The 13,578-nt window shown below is 53.3% G+C and overlaps 1 protein-coding gene across 2 annotated transcripts in view; it reads left to right on the top strand.

The window, feature by feature from the left end:
* The window catches only part of CHST10 (carbohydrate sulfotransferase 10), a 29,885-nt gene extending 18,698 nt beyond the window's left edge, over positions 1 to 11,187 (top strand). For both annotated transcript variants that reach the window (XM_081265192.1, XM_081265191.1), the window contains exons 4-7: positions 3,709 to 3,800; positions 4,942 to 5,164; positions 8,200 to 8,305; positions 9,670 to 11,187. In XM_081265192.1, coding sequence (XP_081121318.1) covers positions 3,709 to 3,800; positions 4,942 to 5,164; positions 8,200 to 8,305; positions 9,670 to 10,207 — 959 coding nt within the window. In that variant the 3' untranslated portion in view covers positions 10,208 to 11,187. The remainder of the gene's footprint in view (positions 1 to 3,708; positions 3,801 to 4,941; positions 5,165 to 8,199; positions 8,306 to 9,669) is intronic.
* Positions 11,188 to 13,578: the final 2,391 nt, after the last annotated feature.

Here is a 13,578-nt window from a genome sequence, read left to right as displayed (position 1 = left end):
CATAGAGTGCCCTGTGGTGGCATAGTGTGCCCTGTGGTGGCATAGGGTGCCCTGTGGTGGCATAGAGTGCCCTGTGGTGGCATAGAGTGCCCTGTGATGGCATACTGTGGTGGCATAGTGTGCCCTGTGGTGGCATAGAGTGCCCTGTGGTGGCATAGAGTGCCCTGTGACGGCATAGAGTGCCCTGTGGTGGCATAGAGTGCCCTGTGATGGCATACTGTGGTGGCATAGTGTGCCCTCTGATGGCATAGAGTGCCCTGTGGTGGCATAGAGTGCCCTGTGGTGGCATACTGTGGTGGCATAGTGTGCCCTGTGATGGCATAGTGTGCCCTGTGATGGCATAGAGTGCCCTGTGATGGCATAGAGTGCTCTGTGGTGGCATAGAGTGCCCTGTGATGGCATAGAGTGCCCTGTGATGGCATACTGTGGTGGCATAGTGTGCCCTTGATGGCATAGAGTGCCCTGTGGTGGCATAGAGTGCCCTGTGGTGGCATAGTGTGCCCTGTGATGGCATAGAGTGCCCTGTGATGGCATAGAGTGCTCTGTGGTGGCATAGAGTGCCCTGTGATGGCATACTGTGGTGGCATAGTGTGCCCTGTGGTGGCATAGAGTGCCCTGTGGTGGCATAGTGTGCCCTGTGACGGCATAGTGTGCCCTGTGACGGCATAGTGTGCCCTGTGACGGCATAGAGTGCCCTGTGACGGCATAGTGTGCCCTGTGGTGGCATAGTGTGCCCTGTGACGGCATAGAGTGCCCTGTGGTGGCATAGTGTGCCCTGTGGTGGCATAGGGTGCCCTGTGGTGGCATAGAGTGCCCTGTGGTGGCATAGAGTGCCCTGTGATGGCATACTGTGGTGGCATAGTGTGCCCTGTGGTGGCATAGAGTGCCCTGTGGTGGCATAGAGTGCCCTGTGACGGCATAGAGTGCCCTGTGGTGGCATAGAGTGCCCTGTGATGGCATACTGTGGTGGCATAGAGTGCCCTGTGATGGCATAGAGTGCCCTGTGGTGGCATAGAATGCCCTGTGGTGGCATAGTGTGCCCTGTGATGGCATAGAGTGCCCTGTGATGGCATAGAGTGCTCTGTGGTGGCATAGAGTGCCCTGTGATGGCATACTGTGGTGGCATAGTGTGCCCTGTGGTGGCATAGAGTGCCCTGTGGTGGCATAGAGTGCCCTGTGACGGCATAGAGTGCCCTGTGACGGCATAGAGTGCCCTGTGGTGGCATAGAGTGCTCTGTGGTGGCATACGGCATAGAGTGCCCTGTGACGGCATAGTGTGCCCTGTGGTGGCATAGTGTGCCCTGTGGTGGCATAGAGTGCCCTGTGGTGGCATAGTGTGCTCTGTGGTGGCATAGTGTGCTCTGTGATGGCATAGGGTGCCCTGTGACGGCATAGTGTGCCCTGTGACGGCATAGTGTGCCCAGACTCCAAACATGGCACCTGAACCCCGGTGTGTGCTGCAGACACTGACTTCTCTCCCGTCTTACTCCTTTTCCCGTCTGTGGCCTCATCTCAGCCCCTCAGCTTTCTTGTGTGCCACCGAGGCAGAGCCTGTGACTTGTGTTTCTCTGTGCCACCCACGTAGCTCATGCATGGGTCGGAGCTGTGAGGTTTGGTGACTGTTAGTCAGGTTTTTGTCACTGTGACCAAAATACCTGACATGAACCACTGAGGGGAGGAAAAGTTTATTTTGGCTCGTGGTTTCAGAGGCTCAGTCCATGACTGGCTGGCTCCATTGCTTTGGGTCTGAGGTGAGGCAGAACGTCATGGCGGGAGGGCGTGGAGGAGGGAAGGTGCCCAGCTCACAGCAGCTGAGAAGGAAGGGGCCAGGGACAGACATAGTGCAAGGCCACGCCCCCAGGGACCTGCTTCCTCCCTTGGTGCCCCTCCTGTCTTCAGTTGCCAGTAGTCCATTCAGTTCATGGATTAATCCAGTGATTAGGTCACAGCTCTTACAATCCAGTCTCTCCACCTCTGAACATGGCTGCGTTGCCTGATGCGAGGCATTTGGAGGGGACATTCCTACCTCCAAACTAGAGCAGTGACTGAGTACACAGCATCATCAGTGAGGCAGGTTGTGGCTACTTTTAAAAAACAAAGCAGAACTTCACCTGGCAAAACGTAGACATTTTGTAAAACAGCATAATGATGACATCACGGTAAGACACTGCACAAAGACCCCGTTGCCCCAGGATCCGACGCCTCTCCTAGAAGCTGGAGGCTTGCTCCTGAGGGGCAGGGTGAAGAGAGCGACCCTTGTCACCCCAGTGGGGGTGGCGGCATCTGCTAAAAATAGCAGGCTATCCACAAAGCAACAGAAAAAGAAAAGCAAATATGAACTGGCTGCTGTTTTCATCTGAGTCTCGTTGAGTCAGGTTTGGGAGAGCTGGGGGGGTGGCTGAGCTGGGGGGGTGGCGGGTGTGGCTGCTGGGAGCTGAGGAGTTCTTCAGCCACCAGGATCCATTGGTGTGCTCTGAGGGTGTGAAGTAGGTTGCTTTTTCAAAAACTCACTGGTGAATCAGTTGTTTAGAATTCAGGACTCGTTTCCCCACCCAGAATGTTATTAAGGGAGCTTAGGTTTCTGCAAAACCCCGTGAGCATGTCCGCTCTCACCAGGAACCAGGCTGTGGCGGGAGAGGCTGGACAGACATTGCTCTCAGAGCCCCTGGAGGGCTTTCAGGGGTTCGGGGGCCGGTGGCCCTGAGGCCTCTGTCACTTGTACAGCAGACAGTGCTCTCCACCCTATTGGAGGTGCGTAGGACAGCTCTGGCTAAGTTTGCATTTTCACCGGAAAAGAGAAAAAAGGAAAAAGGCTTTTAGTGAGGTTCATAAAGATGTGCAGAGAGCTGGCTCTGGGGTCCAACAGCCAGGAGGAAGCGGGGGACAGGAACATCACAACAGTCAGGGCACTGGGGGCGGGGGTGGGGGTGTGTGGGGGTGTCTTCTTCCTCCTTGTGCAGCGAGGGGAGAAGGAGGGCAGGGAGGAAGCTCATTGTGCTGAATGGAGGGGTTTGGGGCCTGCGGGGCACAGCAGTACCTACCAAAGCAAAGCGTGGCTCTCAGTGACAGAAAAGGGGTAGACCTTGAACTTTTTTTTTAAGTGAAACATCCTTTTGTGTAATCAGCTTTTTAATTTTTATTTAACATCTACTTTTTCTAATTTGGAGGCTTTGAAAAATTTGGAAACTACCTGTTTCTTTATTTGCAGAACACCAAAGATTATGATCAAATTCTACCCCACAGGTTTCTGCAAAACCTACTGTTATAAATTATTAGTTTGGACAAGCACTTTATAAGATTCCTCTACTCTGAATTTGAGTACCACAGCTTCATAAACTCATGTGAAAGCTGATTGTTTTTGTTTTGTAGGTTAAATTTTTTTTTTTTTTTTAATCTGGAGATCCTTGTGGAGGCACACACAGTTGTAAGAAATAACACAGAGAAGCCAGGCATGGTGGTGGCACATGCCTGTCATCTCAGTGACTCAGGAGGCTGAGTCAGGAGGATCACAAGTTTGAGGCCAGCCTCTGCAACTTGACAAGACCCTAAACAATTGAGTGAGACCCTATCTTAAAAAAGGGGGATGGGCTGGGGATGTATCTCAGCGGTAGAGCACCCCTGAATTCCCTCCTGGGACCCCTGTTCTGTCTCGTCGATCTGTAATCCTGTTTCTTGGTGACAAGAAATCTCAACCTATCTGTCTTCCAGGGTACAGTGCCAAACAGGAGTTTCTGTTCCTGACAACTGTGCCGGAAGCCAGGAAGTCGCGAGAAGAGAAGCACTTTGCCGAGGATCCGAAGGTGGGCACGAGCTGGGGGCCAGGGCAGAAGTGCTGAGCATCGGGGAGTCTGGTCGTGGTAGAGCCACCAGGGAGGAGTGGGAGCCAGGGGACAGGTGGAACTTGTGTCGTCCCATGTCCTACTGTGGGGTGTTCTAGAAGGCCTGTGTCCCGGGAGGATGGGCTGTTACAACCGCCCCTTGAGTGGACTGCCTGGAAACCTGTGCGTTTTAAAGCAGAGCACAGGAGCATCTGGGCCCTCTGAATAGGTCTGATTGGAGGAACCATCTGCTCTGAGATCCTGGGAAGAAGCTCTGTGTAGCCGCCAGGGAAGATAGAGAGGCAGCAGCAGATGTGTTCCAGAGTGCTTAGAAATGGGGCCACAACTGGAGGGGGCCCACGGAGCGGTTCTGGGAACCGGGCTCACTGTCTCAGCAGCGTCTGGGGCAGACACACCACTGTGACGCAAGCAGTGGGGACAAGGTCTGAGAACACCTGTGTGTCCTGCCTGTCTCCTCTGCCCTCCTCAGCTGGGCCTTTCCGGGCGGCTCCCTGAGACCCTGAGCTGCCCCTGAGCACCGAGTCCAGACTGAGCCAGGAGCTCTGGAGTGACTCTGCCCACCGTGCACAGAGCCAAGGCTGGATCCAGTGGAGGCCTCTCGGGTTGGGGGGAGGTTCTCGGGCTCTGGAGCAGCTTCAAGAGGTGTGGGCTCTTGCCAGGAACTTGAGTCTTTTTTGTTTCTCTGAATCACCCCTCTCTTGAGAAGGGAAGTCTCAGGAACCAAGTCTCTTCTCCTGGCCACCTGGGCTGATTCATCCCAGGGACTTAGCAGGGCAGTGAGGGCCTGGGAGGGGGCTGGAAGGGGGGATTGCCACCCATGGAAAGGGGACCGGCCTGTTCACCTACAGATCAAGGAGCCTGTGCCAGTTGGGTAGGAGGAAATAGCACCTTATTTTCCACTAAGCATCTGTATATATTCAGAGGACTGAGTTAGCTTGCTTCAGGAGATCTGATGTTCACTCAGGAGCAAATGAAATCATAGAAAAGAAAAGGTCCTGTGGATGGGCAGAGAAGGCCCGGCCGGCTCATGCTGGGCCCTGCTGTCTCTCCGACCCGCTCCCCCCCATGAACCCTGGTGCCTGTTCTGTTCCTCCACGCACAGCCCACCAGGAGGATGCCTCCGGCTGCCCCTCTGGTCTATATGGAACGCCTGGAGCTCATCAGGAACGTCTGCCGGGACGAGGCCCTGAGGAACCTCTCGCACACGGTGGTCTCCAAGTTTGTCCTGGACCGCATATTTGTCTGCGACAAGCACAAGATTCTTTTCTGCCAGACCCCCAAGGTGGGCAACACCCAGTGGAAGAAAGTGCTGATCGTGCTCAATGGTGCGTCCACCGTGACATCAGGGTTTGCCTGGGGAAGGGTCCCAGCAGCTGGGCAGGGGAGAGGGGTCAAAGGAGGGAGTGGTTTCTCCTGAAAAGACTGACAGCCTTCCAGATGGTTCTCTGTTGTCCCTTTTTTCCCTGTTGGTGCTGTACTTTGGGAGTTGGGAGGATTAATTATGCAGGCCAGGCAAGTGTCTACCCCTGAGCTCCACCCCGACCCTTGGTGGGGTCATTGTGGGTGGTGAACATTTTCAAAGGCACAAATCAACGACAGGATCTCCTGGTTTTCCCAGTGGAACCCCCACCTCAGGCAGCTTGACCATCCGGCTGATATTGATGCATTTAAAGTCATATGCTGAGTGTGTCAAGGCCACCACACTCTGAGGTCACCAGGAGGCTGCACGGTGCCTCTCTCTAGTGAGAAGGGCCCACACTCCAGATCCTGGGAGGAGAGCCCCCTGCATGAATCTGGGGCCTGTTCACCTGCAGATCAAGGAGCCTGTGCCAGTTGGGTAGAAGGAAATAGCACCTTATTTTCCACTAAGCACCTGTATATATTCAGAGGATTAGGTTAGCTTGCTTCAGGAAATCTGATGTTTACTCGGGAACAAATGAATCATAGAAAAGAGAGTTCATATCCTGTAGTTAGGCTTACTCGCTGCTTCAGATAGCAGGTTCATTTGTTTGTTAAAGTCCAATTAGTCTGAGCTGATCCAAGATAATCATGGACTCTGTCAAGTTCAGCTTGAAAAGGGACTTCTTTCCAACCACTAGCAGTGGACTCCTGGTCGGGAATCAGACCCCGGGCGCTGCGGGCAGGTCTTGGGGTTCCATGTCCTCCTGCCCACGGCTCCCTGGGCTGCTCTCAGAGGTGCTGGTCAGTGTTGGCTGACATTTGCCTCCTCACAGGGTGGTTGGGGAAGAAGAGGGTGACTCATCGTTCTCTGGCACTATGTCAGGATGTTCCGAATCAGAGAACAAGGTTAGAAATCAAGTTGAAAGCGAGGAGTATACCAAAAGGCCCACAGACAGCCATGGCAGTGTGCAGCATCTCCAAAGACGTGCCCTCTTCAAGGGCAGAACAGGAGTGGCCATGGGGGGGTGTATGTCAGAACAACAACAGAATCCCAGCAGCTCTGGAGGCTGAGGCAGGAGGATCGAGAGTTCAAAGCCAGCCCTCACAAAAGCAAGGCGCTCAGCAACTCAGTGAGACGCTGTCTCTAAATAAAATACAAGATAGGGCTGGGGGTGTGGCTCAGTGGTCAAGTGCCCCTGAGTTCAACCCCTGGTACCAAAACAACAACAACAAAAACAACCACCAGCAGCACCCCAGCAATATGTGTGGTTTCTAGGTTTTTCATGTAGTAGCTAAAGATTAGCTGAAATTAAACATGGAAAAAGTAAAAAGCACCACCCTTGACCTCAACAGCTAGTCACAGTCGGTTTGATGAGAACAAAATTAAACTGCTTTTGAGAGGACATTTACTACCCAGCTCGTTGCTGATTAAGAGGCTTCACCTGGAAATCTTCATTTTGTTTGTTAAAACAAACAAGCAAACAAAAAACATGGGCTTATATAATCTCTAAGTTTCTTAAAAAATGAAAGCAAACTAGACAGAGGGAAAAGCTGGAGACGCCCACAGGTAACCTAGTAAACTACGGGTGGTCGGGTGGCTGTCCTCAAGGTCCCGACAGGGACGGGGTAAGTGGGCCTCGGTGCAGACCACAGAGCTGGTTCTTCTGCCGTCCCACTTCTACAAGTTCTTCTTTTCTTTTTTGACAGTGAGGTCTCACTGCATCGGGTCGGCTGGCCTTGAACTTGATCCTCCTGTCTCAGCCTCCTGGGTAGTTAGGGTCGTGGGCATGCACCGCTGCACCAGCTCTGCGGTGCCCTCAGCAGCTGCTCCTCTTGGTCGTTTCCTAGCCAGCCAGCCCGGGCAGCACAGAGTCCTGGACTCGGTATTCTGGGGGAGGGGATGAATGAATAAGCAGGCAGGGACGCTGTGGGCCCTGCTTAGATTCGAGGCCACAAGAGTCTTCCCTGCCAGAACTTGGAGCTCCACCTGACAGGGTTCGCCCAAGTTCAGTGTGAAGGTTTGCAGGGGCGTGGCTAGGCCCTCCTCAGCATCGTGAGCATTTATTTCCATTTTCTACTTTGGAAAAGAAAGACCTGCCTGGCCACCAGCCCTGAGATGGACACCGAACAGGTTCCCCGCAGCAGCGTGGTCCCAGAGCCGCCTCCTCAGACGTACCCATCCTCCTTCAGCCCCTGCTGTTTACCTGGGTCACGCTCTATAATTCAGCGTTCTTTTTTTGTTTTGTTTTGGTTTTGGTACCAGGGATTGACCTCAGGGGCACTTGACCCCTGAGCCACATCCCCAGCCCTACTTGGTATTTTCTTTAGGAACAGGGTCCCACTGAGTTGCTCAACACCTCGCTGTTGCTGAGACTGGCTTTGAACTCACAATCCTTCTGCCTCAGCCTCCTGAGCTGCTGGGATTACAGACGTGCACCACTGTGCCGGGAACTTCAGCCAGATTTTTCCAGCACCAATCGCCTTTGGTGCTGTTCTGGGATGCCCTGAGGTTGTCTAGGAACCACCTAGGCCTGGGGTGTGGTGCTGCCAGAGTACAGCCTGCCGGGCAGGATGAGGACCATGTGGGCATAGGTGGGCACCACGTTTCCCAGGCCTGCCCCCTGGCGATTCTCCCAGTCTTAAAGTATCACTGGTTTTAGGAATTCTGTCTGCATACCCCAAGCTTTATTTAATGGAAGGTTTGCCAGGGGTGGACACTATCCTACGTCTACCTTGTCCCCTGCCCTCTCCTCCCCAGGACCCTCTCTGCCCGGGTTGGTGTGTGCCTAACCCGGAGCTCTCATTCCCTCTCCCGTCCTGCCCTTAGAAGCAATTGGAATTCAAGGACATCAGCGTGGCTATTGGGGGTGGCTTTGCCCGGTGTGCCCCGGGGAATGTGGGGCCCTGAGGTGAAGAGGGTCATCTTGAGGCCACCCACACGCCTTTTCTCGTCTCCTAGGAGCGTTCCCTTCCATCGAAGAGATTCCCGAAAACGTCGTTCATGACCATGAGAAGAACGGCCTCCCTCGTCTCTCCTCCTTCAGCAAAGTGGGAATTGAGAAGCGGTGAGAGCAGGGTGGGGTGGGGGTTGGGAGCCCGTGAAGAAAGTCTGCTAGAATCCGGCTCAGGTTGCACTTGCTGCGTATTCCAGATCACACCCCGGGGACCACGGGGACCACAGGGTGCAGGCTGTGCTGGGACCAGCAGCCGGGCTTCGGTCTGCCCCTGCGTGACCACCATGTGCTTACACTCTCAGCCCCGCTGAGGACTTCAGAGCACCTTTTCCAGCCTTGCCATCGGACAGGCCCCTACAGTTCACATTATCTTATTAACAGATGAGGGGTCACTTTTGTCGTGCTTTGGTTTTGTGAAGTTTTGTGGGTTCTCTTCATGAGAAGGGGACTCGGGTTGTCGGAACCCTCATTTCCCCCTCCGAAAGCATTGTGCCTGTGTCACGGGAGCTTCCCCCGGGAACCTGGATCCACACAGGCAGTGTGTGTGTGTGTGGGGGGGGGGGGGGGTTTCGTGCTTCTGATTTGGGCAAGAATGGAGTCGTAGCCAGTGAATGGAACAGGTCTCCCATCAGCTGTGAAGTGGCCCCGGACAACAAGGTTTAAAGGGCCCAGAAAGCTGAGCAGCACCTAAACGTCAGGCCTGGGGCTGGGCTCTGGCCTCCCTGGCTTGGCCACTTCCCTTCATTGTTTCTGGCTCTGGCTGATTGAGTACAGAAGTCCTTCTGGGTGCAAACCCACCTGTTACCTCCTGAGCACTCCCCGCCCCCCCCCCCGGGGGCCTTTGGGGGAGACTCAGCAAGTCAAGGCAGGCCAACTGGGGCAGGCAGTCTCTGTATGTAGTAGGCACTCCATTCGTGCAGTGTCGAACTTGATGCAGGATTGCTGTCATGCTGGCCACCGCCCCAGGCCTCAGGGCAGCCGTGACCAGTGGCCCACCCAGGCTGGAGTGTGCGTTTTCTCCCACCCCGGCTTCGCTCTGATTTTCTCTCCCCTGACAATGTTGAATTGCATCCTGAAGGACAGGCCCATGGGTTATCCCTGGCTCACTCAGAGTTCCTGCCTTGACAGTTTTCTGTCCAACAACAAAATTGTTCAAGTTTCTTGGAATTTTGAGTTATTCATTAAAATAAAGCATTGAAGAAAGAGTTTTCCCAGACTCCCAGGAACGAGTACTGGCGACTTTTCTGAGCCTCGTTTTCTCACCTGTAAAAATGGGTTGAGAATAGGATCAACACACAAAATCTCGCAGTGGATTAAGGAAGAGATGCAGGGGATGCATTCGGGCCGGGCTTGGCCTGGTGAGAGTTCAGCTCTCTGTGGGAGCTGCCCCATTTGCTCTTGGCTCTCCCCACCCCCTCAGCCATGGGCTCCAGGAGCACGCAGTTAACTTCCTGTTTTCATTTTGTTTTTCTTAGATTGAAAACGTACTTCAAGTTTTTTATTGTAAGAGATCCCTTCGAGAGACTCATTTCTGCATTTAAGGACAAGTTTGTTCATAATCCCCGTTTTGAGCCTTGGTACAGGCACGAGATCGCCCCTGGCATCATCAGGAAATACAGAAAGAACCGGACAGAGACCCGGGGGATCCAGTTTGAAGATTTCGTGCGCTATCTGGGTGATCCAAACCACAGATGGCTGGACCTTCAGTTTGGGGATCACATCATTCACTGGGTGACGTACGTCGAACTCTGTGCACCTTGTGAGATAAAGTACAGTGTGATTGGACACCACGAGACCCTGGAGGAGGATGCCCCGTACATCCTGAGAGAGGCCGGCATAGACCACCTGGTGTCCTACCCCACCATCCCACCGGGCATCACCGTGTATAACAGAACCAAGGTGGAGCGCTACTTTCTGGGCATCAGCAAACGAGACATCCGACGCCTGTATGCACGTTTCGAAGGGGACTTTAAGCTCTTTGGGTACCAGAAACCAGATTTTTTGCTAAACTAATGTTTAGGACCCATGAATCCAGATATCTCTGTTAGACTGGGGGCTAGCCAGGTAGAGGTCTGAGCACAGAAATGACACTTTCTCCATGACACCTCTCCTTTAGACTCCTGAGGCCTCCCCTGATCCCGAGGGCCTCTCCCCCACCTGTTATCAGGAAGCCGCTGGCCTCACCTCGGAGAGGAGTGGAGAAGAGACATCTGCAGGAGGAGATGTGACAGCATTAGAAGCCATCGCCCTCAGTTGTTGAGTTGGCAGGCACAGCCGAGGCCCTCCTGGCCGCCAGGGTGGTCTCGCCTGTCATCAGTGGATGGCAAAAATGGTACCTGGCACTTTTAGGAGGGGTGGAGAAGCTGAGGTGCTGCAGAAGCTGCCCAGGCCGGGCAGGATCAAATCTGAGTCATAAGATGACACCTCTGGTCTTCACCTTGGTGTTGCTATAACAGATGGTCCTTTCTGGGACCACTGAGTCCCTGTGACATTCAGTGATGACCCCGGAGCAGGGCCAACGGTCCGTCTTTCAGAACCCATACCTGTGCAAGGCAGGTCTGTGTGTCTGGACCGCTGCCTGCCAATCGCCTATCTCATCTAGCACCAGACGTAAAATTTTGGAAAGTGATTGGAGGGGAGGTTCCTACAAAGGGGACACCTTGGGGGGGGGGGGGCTTAAAAGGAATGTGGCACAGGAAAGGAGGAGCAGGCCAGGCTGGGGACTGATTTGGGGACCTCCATTCCACCTGACTGACACGTGTCCCATCTGGGTGGGCAACAGGGGAATCTCCGCCCGGCTCTCCCAGGGCCTCACCTTCCCCAGAGCAGGGAACAGACTAAACAGTTTTAGTCTGGAGGAAGCCAAACAGAATTCACACCAGACCCATGTCTGATGATGCCACCATCCTGGACTAACTGGCCAGAAGTGAGGTCATCAAGTTCACCAGCAATAAAATCCAACGCCAAGGCACAGAGAGAGCCCCCACGAGGAGCACGTCACAGCCACCACGAGGGCCATGTAGAATCCGGGAGCCCAGCCGGGAGGGGTGATCCGGGCTTTTCTCAAAGGCAGCCTCAGCCCCCCTTTTCTCAAAACTGCTTTCTGGATTTGTAAATGTGAAAGTAAAATGATATTTAAAATATGTGCCAAACCTGATCCTTGCTGCAGTTCCAGGGGGAAGGGGCACCAGGGCTGCGTGTGACCCTGAGGCTTGGTGACCGGAACGGGTGTGCACAGCCTGCTGGAGCCGGGATCGTGGACGGGAAGCGAGGCTTGGCCCTTCACCCTTGACAGACACGCCAAGGATGTAACCTTGAGTTATTTTTCTATGAGGTTTCTGCTGTGTCTTGTTAAAATCCTTTCGGACTCAATGAGCTGATTGATGACCCCTTTCCTGTCTGAAGAGTAACAGTGTGAATCATGTATGTGAATTTAAGGCCTTAAAGTTAGTCCTAATTAAAATAGCCTTTTCTCTCAGAAAGCAAAGATTGGATGCCTGGTTCTTCTCTTACTTTTTTTTTTTTAATCTCCCTCTGATATTTGAGTCATTTTCCAATGATATTTTGCCAAACAAGTAGAGATTGCTATCGAAACATCTCCCGGACATCTCAGTATGTCTGGGACAGGCCACCTCCACCCACTGTGGCTCCTGACCCCACACCTGGCCCTGGACAGTCAAGCCCTGAAACGGTGTAGCCCTCACCCCTCCACCGAGGTCCTGCAACCCCCTTCTGGTCTTGCCCTAAAGCAGATGGTCCTCCCACCATCTCACTCCGAGGCACCACCCCATGTGCTTCTCGTGGTGCTGCTCTGACGGAGATTTACTGTCAAACCAGGCCTCATGCTCCCCGGTGGGTCTCTCCCACATGGACTGGCACTAGGTCTTATGGTTCAAGAATGATTCTTTTGGGTTTGATGTTCCAGTTCCCCTAGGGCAGCAGACCCTCCTTCCAGACCCACCGGGGTAGCCAAGTCACCACATAGCTCCACATGGTGGCTTGCCCTTGGGCTTGTACTTCCCCGCCCGCTCCAGCACTGCCCCTGTGGTTCTGCCAGGCTGTGGTCCCACCCTGCGAAGCAGGTGGAGGGGCCTCAGCCTCTGGCAGGTGCATTCTGTGCCTGTAATAAGAGAAGCAGGGGTTTTTTGTTGTTTACTTTTTCGGGGGGTACTGGGGATTGAACTCAGGGGTACTTGACCACTGAGTCACATCCCCAGCCCTATTTTTTTTTTTTTTTTTATTTAGAGATGGTCTCACTGAGTCGCTTAGGGCCTCACTTTTGCTGAAGCTGGCTTTGAGCTCCTGATCCAGCCTCCGAGCTGCTGGGATGACGGGTGTGTGCCCAGCAGAGTAGCCGTTTTGATGAGCTCTGAATGGCCTTTGGAATTCCTCCTCCCTTTCTCAAGGAATAATGAATGTTGGAAGCCTTCATTGCCTCTCGTTTAGTCTCCTTTAACACTGGTTCCCATGGACGTGGCCCATCAGGACCCCGGTTCACATCTGATGGCCACATCCTTGGTGTTCTCATTCAGCCATGATGTCCTTTCTCTCTCCTCACATTTAATGTTGAGCTGCCTGTCAACTTGCAGTGTGGTTACTTCCTGTTAAAGCCATCATCCCCTGAGAATATCCTAAGCTGAAAATGCATCTGGTTCACGTAACACACCCAGCGTCACAGCAGTAGCCTACGACGTAGACTGCAGGTTGTTTGCCCTGTCGTCTTGTGGCTGGCTGGCAGCTGTGGCCGCCTGCATCACATTGGTACCCTAGGAGAAGATCAAAGTGTGGTTTCTACTAAACGCACATCACCTTCGCACCATTGTGAGGTCAAAAGCACGTTGGGGACCTTCTGAGTTGGTCACCAGGAGGAACCAACCCAGTCCTCTGACACTTTGCCTGGGAATCTCCTTAGTTACATACTCAGTTTCTTCACTTGCAACACACGAGAGCACAAACAGATCATCAGAATTATGTAGTGCTTTGTAACAATGATTTGCCTTTCCTGTTTCCAGTAACGGGAGCCTCGCCTCTGCCTAAGACCTTCCCAGAGTGGTCTTTCACCAATATTCATCTGTTCCCCATGATGTATCTTCTAAGGAGACAGAGGTGGCCTCCACAGCTCTCCTTTCTTTTGGAGTCCTCACCGGAATCACCTTTGGTATCTGTAGTTCTAGCACGTTCCCCCAAACTCCAGTCTGTACTCACTTTTTTCAAAGCTGTTCCCACATTTTTGGGTGTTATGGGAGCATCCTATTTCTCGGCCCCACTTTCTGTCTCAGTCTGCTTTGGACTACCATAATAAAATACCCATTTCGATTATTTAGACTTAACAAAGGAGGTTCATTTGTCATGGTTCTAGAGGATGGAAATCAATTTTAGGAGGA

This window comes from Spermophilus citellus, assembly GCF_964194105.1.
Source record: "Spermophilus citellus genome assembly, chromosome: 13".
Taxonomy (NCBI): Eukaryota; Metazoa; Chordata; class Mammalia; order Rodentia; family Sciuridae; genus Spermophilus; species Spermophilus citellus.
This window is presented reverse-complemented; position numbering and strand designations above follow the sequence as displayed.